Genomic DNA, 8,969 nt, shown 5'->3' on the forward strand with positions numbered 1-8,969 from the left:
GGAAGTATTTTGTGTAACTAGTGCAAAATAGATTTTTTAAAGAAAATTATGATGAAATAGTAAAATTCCAATAAAAATACACACCCGTGCCAAATTTTATGCAGTTAGCATTAACACAGGCAAAGTGATCAAAAAAACAAAACTGAAAAAGCCAAAAATGTCCTCAAGGATGCACAAGGGTTAATTGTTCACTCTCTCTCTCTTTTATAGGCTACATGGTACACAGTGCATCCTACGACGATGTGCTAAACAACAGATGGTCAACCAGACCCTCAAGTGGAACACACCTTCCTGTTGAAAACCTCAAGCCCAATTCCAGGTGCGATCCAGCATATGACAGGACTCTTGCACACAGATAAAAAAATATCCCATCAATCCATTCACTATTTTACATGCTTTGTATGTTCATTCATGTGTTTTCTATTGTCTGCAATGATTGCAATTGAATACAAAGGAGTTTGCATGTAAAGGCTCACAAAAAGAAAACTGGAACGTGTTCTCAATGGAGATCTTTTGGGAGCCTTCCTAAATCATGCTTAATCCAACAATATGCTGAAGGCTTGCTGGTATACAAAGCTACAAAATCATTTCCACTTCCTTTATTGGACATAAATTTATATGAATGGGTAATTCATTTTCCCCTTATTGTGCAACATCATCTAGGAATAGTTGTGGTGATGTACATTTTTCCAAACATCTTTTGCTAAGTCCATCTCTGACAAGATAACTGATCTAAGATATTCAACATATTGAATATGTTAAATAAAAGACAGGTTTAGTCATGGGAGCAAGGGACTAATATATAATTAGTAGGGCTGTCATATTGTGTCATAACTCGTTAATGCATCCATTCAGTTTGACATATTTGTTTCATTCTGTCCTGTGTGATTTCTGAGTCTTTGGAGCAGATTGGAACTGATCAATCAAGCCCAGATAGGAAGTTTGACAAAAGTAATTTGCATTTTTTTTTTTTATAGTGAAATTTAATTATCATCAAATCTCGTCTTTTTATTTTTTTATTTTTTATGATGCATTAAATCGATCAAAAGTGACAGTAAAGACATATATAATTTTACAAAAGATTTCAATTTCAAATAAATGCTGTTCTATGAACTTTCTATTCATCAAAATCACGCCATTCCACAAAAAACAGCACAACTGTTTTGAACATTAATAATAATAAGAAATGTTTCTTGAGCACCAGATCAGCATATTAGAATGATATTGAATGACTGCTAAAAAATCACAGGAATAAATTAAAATATACTAAAATAGTAAAGAGTAATTCATATTTCACAATATTACTGTATTTTTGATTAAAAGAAAACTGCAGCCTTGGTGAGCATAAGAGACTTCTTTCAAAATCAATACAAAATATTATTGACCCTAAACTTTTGAACGGTAGTGTACATAAGTTATTGTTGTTGTTAAGCGAGTAGGGGACTGATGCATACATTTCATCCACACAAAACTGCCTGATCTAATAATTACACAAAGGTGTATTATTTAGTCTTCTTGAAATCAAATCTTTTAGACTGAGAGCCATAATAATTATTTAATAATAAATAATTATTCTCCTCACCCTCCAAAAAAACAGAAGCGTAAGTGAGTTCACTTACTAAAGAAATTGCTATTTTATGCTGAAAAATAATAAAAAATAGCAATACATAATTAAAAGTTAAAACAAATAAAAGCAATTTAAAAAAATAAATACAGAAAATAATAAATAAAGGAATAAGTAATATAAAAATACATTCAGGATTAAATTAAATTAAAAATGTTTTATCAAGACATTTATTCCTTTATTTTCATTATATCTATCTATCTATCTATCTATCTATCTATCTATCTATCTATCTATCTATCTGTCTGTCTGTCTGTCTGTCTGTCTGTCTGTCTGTCTGTCTGTCTGTCTGTCTGTCTGTCTGTCTGTCTGTCTCTCTATCTATTTTTAATTTCTGCAGATTTGGTCCTCCATACCTCCCTGTTTTGTCCAAGCCTCAATTTCAAGCACATTTCACTGAACATTTCACCCGAATGCTGCTCTCACTTTGACACTGTAAACCCCTACCAACACATTTGAGCAGCAGTAGATAAAGGAGGTGTTTATGGGCTGTCTGGACATTTTCCAAGGATGTGAAGTAATTTCTGCCTACCAGACCCTTCTAAATGCTTTCTTCACCAAGCAGCAACAGCGGTGCATTACGACACCCACGAGCTGGTCCACAGATTTCCACAAAATTGAAACGCCCGCCATTCAGAAAGTTCTGCACATCCCTTATGCGAGTTTGTTTATTAAATGTTTTCTGCCTGTTCAGTTATGATTTTCAACAGTGTTCGAATTGTGTCAAAGCTCTTGGGGGGTTCCCCCCCGCCCTCCAAAAAAAACCAAAACGAATAATATACATATTTTCATTTATTTTTTTCATATAATACTATAATTTCATTTACTTAACTTTTAGTGTTTCAGAACACGTTTTTGCAGCTGAGCATTAACTCTGTGCATAATTGATGAACAAAGACTTTTCTATTGTAATAATCCGGATTTTTCCTGGCTCAAAATGAGGCGTTGGTGCTAAAATCCCAATCATGTATTTTAATAAGATAATTAAATCATATATTTAATATAACTTATATATAATATTTAATATAAATATAATTTAATACATCATATAACTGTTTCCCACAGTATTTTTGTGGGTTGAGCTCGGTACATCTAGGGGGGTACGGGGGCATGCCCCCCCGGAAGAAAATTTTGTACATTTTAAAGATAAATTCATTAATCTGGTGCACTTTGAGTCCCCCGAATCTGCTGTTAAAAATAAATAATCCACCCGCCAACCTCCCAAACCTATATGATATTCTCTGATTTAGATATCTGCATCTGATCATCACATTTCAATTATTCAAATTCTCAGTGTTAAGCATGATAATATGATAAAATATCACACTGAAGTAGGCTGATTTAAAATTAAGATTTATTTAAAATAAAAGTTCTTCTTTTGTCAAAATTATCCAGTCTAAGCAGAGACTTTCCTCCCTTCAAACTTAAATTGTCAATGTTTCATTACATCACTGTTGGAAAACACTCTTATCAGAATAATTTTTTTATCTTTATAAAGGGCATTTTTTCCCTAATTTTTACTCTCTATAGCCTACTCTTTCCCTACTCTCAGGGAACTGAGGTTACGTTAGTAACCGAGTAGGCCTACGTTATTTCTTATTTTATTTTTTTGATATTGAAAATTGTTTTAATCAGGGCATTTGTCCGGTTGGGCAAGTACAATTCTCTTTCACTTGTCCCTTAAAAAACACGTACACGCACGTGTCCCGGACAAGCGTTAATGCTGAAATTCTATTCAGATCTTTAAATTACCAAACAATCATAAAAGAGAGAATATTATCTTACCGTCATCGTGAGGTGAAAATGAGGATTCACTCTGCCAGACTCTCGTGAAAGTGCTCATCTATAGCACGAAATTTATTTTTCGTACCCTTTATTCGCAAAAAACAGTTTTTGCGTGCATATGATACGCAATTTATGGCGTGTAATACACATGAACTACACACCCCTAATCCTACCCAAGGGGTTTGCAGTGCGTATCATTTACACGCAAAAAACAAACAAAACTGTTTTTGGCGTATAAATGGCACGATCAATAAAATGTATCTGTTTATAAATTTGAGCGTCTTTTCAGACGCAAATCTAATTTGAATTACTTTCTAATGGGAGCGGCAGCGCAATACTTTGATTCAAAATAAATATATTACCTAATAAATTATGTTTCTATTATTTTAGTTTTAATGAAAAACCAGGGGACCCCCCGAGATAATTTTTTTGGGCCTTATGGGGGGTCCCGGACCCCCCCAGCCCCCCCTCAATTCGAACACTGATTTTCAAGTATAGTACTCCCAGAACAGATTTTGCTTCAAAATCATGCAAAAATCATCTGCAGATCTCATGTAGTCCTGCACGCTGGTTACTCACACATGCATAAACGCATGCAGCTGTGTGCAACACCCCAGGTTTGATTGACATTTGTTTTGTACACTTTCCCAGGCATGCAGATGCACTCTCTCCATCACTACCTTGAGAAAACACTTGAATGCAAATCCACTCATTACAGATGTTTGGTTCATACATCAAATGTGGAATGTAAGGATGAAGTTGTTTTTATTGTCCCCTGGGATTCATTTAGAAGCCTCTGTTATTCTAGCCTCTCAGCCGAGCTCAGTGACTGACAACTTTATAATTCACGCATGAAGTGTTGATAAGTTTTATGAATGATTTGCAATAGCTTTTAGATCTAGGTAAATAGCCCACACTGTGGACAATAACAGCTCCCTCTTAGTCAAAGCAACAATGACAAACCACTTGGATGGCATATCGAGACTGGAGCTTTCATCAATTCCATGAGGAATTATGGTCAAAAGAAGAAGGAAAAATAAGACACACATCCACACATTCTTAAGTAATATATGGTCAAAAGGACAAGGAAAACTGCACATGGACACACACATCCTCACTGAAATATGGCAGGCCCCCTCCCCACTCTCCCTCTGGCGGTTTGACTGTAATTGTCCATTTTCTCTTTATTTTGGTCAGAGTTTCCACGTGGCTGTGCTAATTTGATCCAGCAGTGCTGATTTTATGTCATTAAACGGGTCCTGAGTTAAACTAAGTGAAGCCTGAGCTTACTGAACAGCTTCTCACAGGCAGAACAGTGCCGTTAGCTCAGCCCCTTGAACTTCATCACAGTTCTCTGGTTTAATTTCTTTGCTTGTCTATTTTATCCTCAGAGGTAAAGAATGTGCCAGAGTCAGAATAAGTGCTTGGTCTGGTATTTGTAACAAAGAGGTTTTGTCAGATTGGAAATTCCATGTTGATGTGTTATTCTCTCGCTCACCCTCTCTGACATGCAGCCTCTTCTTGTCATTATTCCTTTTCAACCTTTTCTTTTAGCCAGAGGCTCATTCTTATCTTATCATTTCCTCTCATGCATTTTATAAATGCACATTTTAACTGTGCCCTTTCCTTTTCCTTTTCCTTTTTTTTCTTTTTATATTCCAACTTCTTTTCCTCTTCAACATTGTCATTTTTCAGTTATTTATTTTCATTTCTGTTCTTTTTGTTTTCTTTTTCTTTTTTTCTCATTTTCATCTTCAGTTTTCTTAACGGTTTCCTTTTTTCTTTTCCATTTTCTGTTTTCTTTTCCTTTATTTATCCTACCCCTTTTCTTTCCTTTCATTTCCTCTTTTCATTTTCCTTTTCTTATTTTTCTTATCCATTTTTATTTCCTTTATTTGTCCTACCCCTTCCTTTCTTTTCTTCTTTCTCCTTTTCTTTTCCTACCTTCTTCCTCTTTTTCATTTTTCTTGTTTTTCTTTCATTTCAATGCTCTTTTTTTCCTTTTATTTCTTTTAATTTTCATTCCCTTTTGTTTTCATTTCCTTTACTTTTCCTAAAATTGTTTTCTTTCTTTTCATTTTCTTGCCCTTTTACTATAGTTCCCTCCATCCCTTGTCATTCAATCCTTATGGTCGCACTGTAAGTTAAGTTACGAGTGTTCAGTTGAGTTTTAGATGTACATACAAGATGCTTTCATAAAAATAGTCTCTTCATGAAAGCAAACCATGCTGTAAATTTGACAGATTTTATACGTGTATGTTCTCATTTTTGTTCATAGGTATTACTTCAAAGTTCAAGCAAAGAATATATTTGGACTGGGGCCACTCAGTGAAACTTTAACATACGTCACAGAGTCAGGTGAGTCTTCTCTAGTCTGAACCCACATATAGGTTCAAAAAATTGTAAAAGCACAAATTAAATTTGTGTTTTCTTTAATCTAGATGATCCCCTGCTCATAGAGAGACCCCCAGGTAAGAGATACATCATTAAACATTATTCCTGTGCTAAAAAGACTAGCATTTTTTTAATGCTGATGTGCTGGTGTTAAAGATTACTTTGGTCAACCATCTTCATCAGAAATGATTGTACAAATCAAGCTAGGTTTTAAGTCAGCATAGCTCTGTTTGCACTGACTAGCAAAAAACAGCTGATCTAAGCAGGTCTTTTTATAAGAACCATTGTTCCCTTTTTCGTGACAATTTTCAAATGCGATGACCTCTTTGTTATTGACATTCATTCCCTTTCCAGGTGGGGAGCCCATCTGGGTCCCATTCTCATTCAGATATAACCCAGCCCACAGTTCCTGTAAAGGAAGTCAGTTTGTCAAGCGCACTTGGTACAGGAAGTTTGTAGGCGTCGTCCTCTGCAACTCACTGCGCTATAAGATCTTCATGGGAGATGGACTGAAAGGTACTGACCTTCCTTTCTAACAACATAATACATTTAAAACTTTGATCTAGTGCTTAGTGTGTCGGTAATATGAAGCGGTCTTTTTATGGAGTGCTGGCCTTAAAGCCTTGGAAGTATCCAATCCAAACCACAGTTTCCCTCAGCTAAACACAACGCGCTGTCTGAGGTTTGGGTCCTGAGGGATACTCAAGCTACGAGTGTTTTCCATTTCAGAAACATTCTACAGCGTCGCTGATACATTTGGCCACGGAGAGGACCACTGCCAGTTTGTGGACTCCTATTTAGATGGAAGGACAGGACCACACAATCTCTCCCTCAACCTACCCACAGCTCAAGGTACGAGCACGCTCTGTAGTTTAACTTCACTTGAAGCCTCAAATCTTCATGTCACCTCTGTGTTTGCTCACTGTGATCAATCAGCACTGTAACATGATGCCGTTTGTGGATTTCAGGATATTATCGCTCATACAGACAAGAGCCAGTGAATTTCGGGGCCATTGGCAGGCGCACACCACATCCTTTCGTTGGCTGGTATGAATGTGGAGTTCCAATCCCTGGAAAGTGGTAACAGGGGGAAACTCCAAGAGGACATTTCCACAGGCAATCACATACCACGTGTTCTCTTCCTATATCTACCAGCCAATCACAGAGGTGAACTATTGCTCACCATGGCAAACAAACCTAAATCATATAGCATCTGCTTCTGATGGAAGGAATATAGTACTTTGAGTAACACTAATATTTCTACGTATCATACGATATCAAGCACTTTTAAAAAAAAATCAGTCTGTATATGAGGAAATTGCAGCATGTGTATTTGAGTTTATTAACAGTGTTTTATTTTCATGTGTTCTGTATCAGTAATTATTTCCCATTCAACTTCACCTGGAATATTTATCTTACAGTAACTTCAAAGAAACACTAATTGTTGGCTTGTTAAGTATCAAAGCACAGGATCAAATGAATTAGAAATGTCTGAGAACAAAAATATGACATTTGCAATGATGTAACAATTTTATCTGAGTGATGTTTGCTGTTGTTTATATAACTTGCTGAGGTTTTGTACTCTTACATTTTTGTATTACCCTCTTTTTAAACAAAAGTTGGCATGGAAGTATTGCCCATATTAGGGCAGATTGAAAAAAAAAACTATTTTTATTTGCTCAGGAAGGTTCAGATTTGAATAAAGGTGCTATGGAGAAAATGTAACATGATCTTCTTCTCCCTTTGATGAATAATAAGGTGCCACAGACTTCTGTTCATTACACACCAAGTCTGTGATTTATTATATTGTAATTTTAAAGAATTATATTTTATATTAATTATATTGAGATTACTGCGAATCACTTTTCAAATCACACCTTCTTTAAAGACCCACACTGCTACATTTCTAGAAGAAGAACAAAGTTACAATTAATTTTTGTTATGTGTACAATGTATTAACAGAGTAAAAAAAAAAAACAAGAATACAAATCAGGGAAATATTACAGTCACCATCTTAATGCATTTTATATATCCAGAACACAGTCAAGAACGGTTGAATTCTTTCTGATTGAAACGTACGTGTTTGTGGTCATGCAACTGTGGTGGGCTTTCCACATAATAATAGGTGGTAATAACTTATCCTCCTTTTCTAAATCTATTTCGAATGAGGTGTTTTAGAAATAACCCTTTATTCTGACACATTTAAAAGCCTATAACTTCCAAAATTACAAATACCTAGAAAGTCCTTTCCTCCTACACGCAATGCAATAAATTTTATTGCACTTTATATGCCTTTTTTTATCATTCTTAGTTATTATTCCCATCTTTTGTACAAGATAAAGACTGAATACTTTCCCATCATTAAAAAGAAACAATAATTATGGGATGCCAGCTCAATGACTGGCATCCATCCATGTATTCTGGCATTGTTAGAAAGGTGCGTCATCATTTGGCATGCCTGCCATAATTAGTCTCACTTTGGCATCAGCTGGATTCAAAGCAAGAGTGAAAAGGCAAGGTTTCTTATCTATAAGTACAGTAGTTTCCACTGATGTTTTATTTGGCGCCTAATAATCCACATGCCTTAGGGATCTCTTATCTGTTTTCCCAGAGTTGTGTGTTGTAATGGTTATTTTTAAACAACAGACAAATATGAGAAGATCTTCCATCCATCCAATATACCAGAACGGTTCATAACTTGCCCTCATTTAGTCTACAAATATCTGTAGAGCTCAAATCACAAATCAATGAGAAACAATACAAATCCAAAACTTTTGTCTATTTGCAAGTTCAGAATGTACCGACTCATCGTTTGTAAGAGGAACAGTCTTTACAGATAATGAGTTTGAAGTGGGTTGCCAGAGAGAGGACAAACACATCTGCTAAAGATGTTAAAAGAGTAGGGTGTGAGAGAGGCTGTTTCTACAAAAGAGATTTTTGCACAGTGGCGTGCAATGGAACAATATATTGTGGCAATATATTTACAAACATGGAATATGTTGAGGGTTTGGAGAACATGAGGGAAATTTGAGCAGGTCACTGATCTTGTCATCGCAACGACCACACAATATTGCCACATGGGAACCATGATCAAATATCTAAGGCCCCATCCACACCAGCGTTTTAGCTGCGGATTAGAATTGATCTCCGTCCACATTAAAACGAC

General features: G+C 35.6%; 1 protein-coding gene across 1 annotated transcript; it reads left to right on the forward strand.

Moving 5' to 3' along the window:
• Window positions 1–210: 210 nt before the first annotated feature.
• Window positions 211–7,528, forward strand: LOC308686704 (fibronectin type III domain-containing protein 1-like; the record flags this gene model as incomplete). The annotated part of the gene is made up of 6 exons (XM_081395137.1): window positions 211–319; window positions 5,688–5,767; window positions 5,851–5,880; window positions 6,158–6,319; window positions 6,533–6,655; window positions 6,772–7,528. Coding segments are annotated over 6 exons (620 nt in total), but the record flags the coding sequence as incomplete, so codon positions are not given.
• Between the last annotated feature and the right edge of the window lie 1,441 nt (window positions 7,529–8,969).

Source organism: Scardinius erythrophthalmus, assembly GCF_964197995.2.
Source record: "Scardinius erythrophthalmus genome assembly, contig: HAP1_SCAFFOLD_670, whole genome shotgun sequence".
Lineage (NCBI taxonomy): Eukaryota > Metazoa > Chordata > Actinopteri > Cypriniformes > Leuciscidae > Scardinius > Scardinius erythrophthalmus.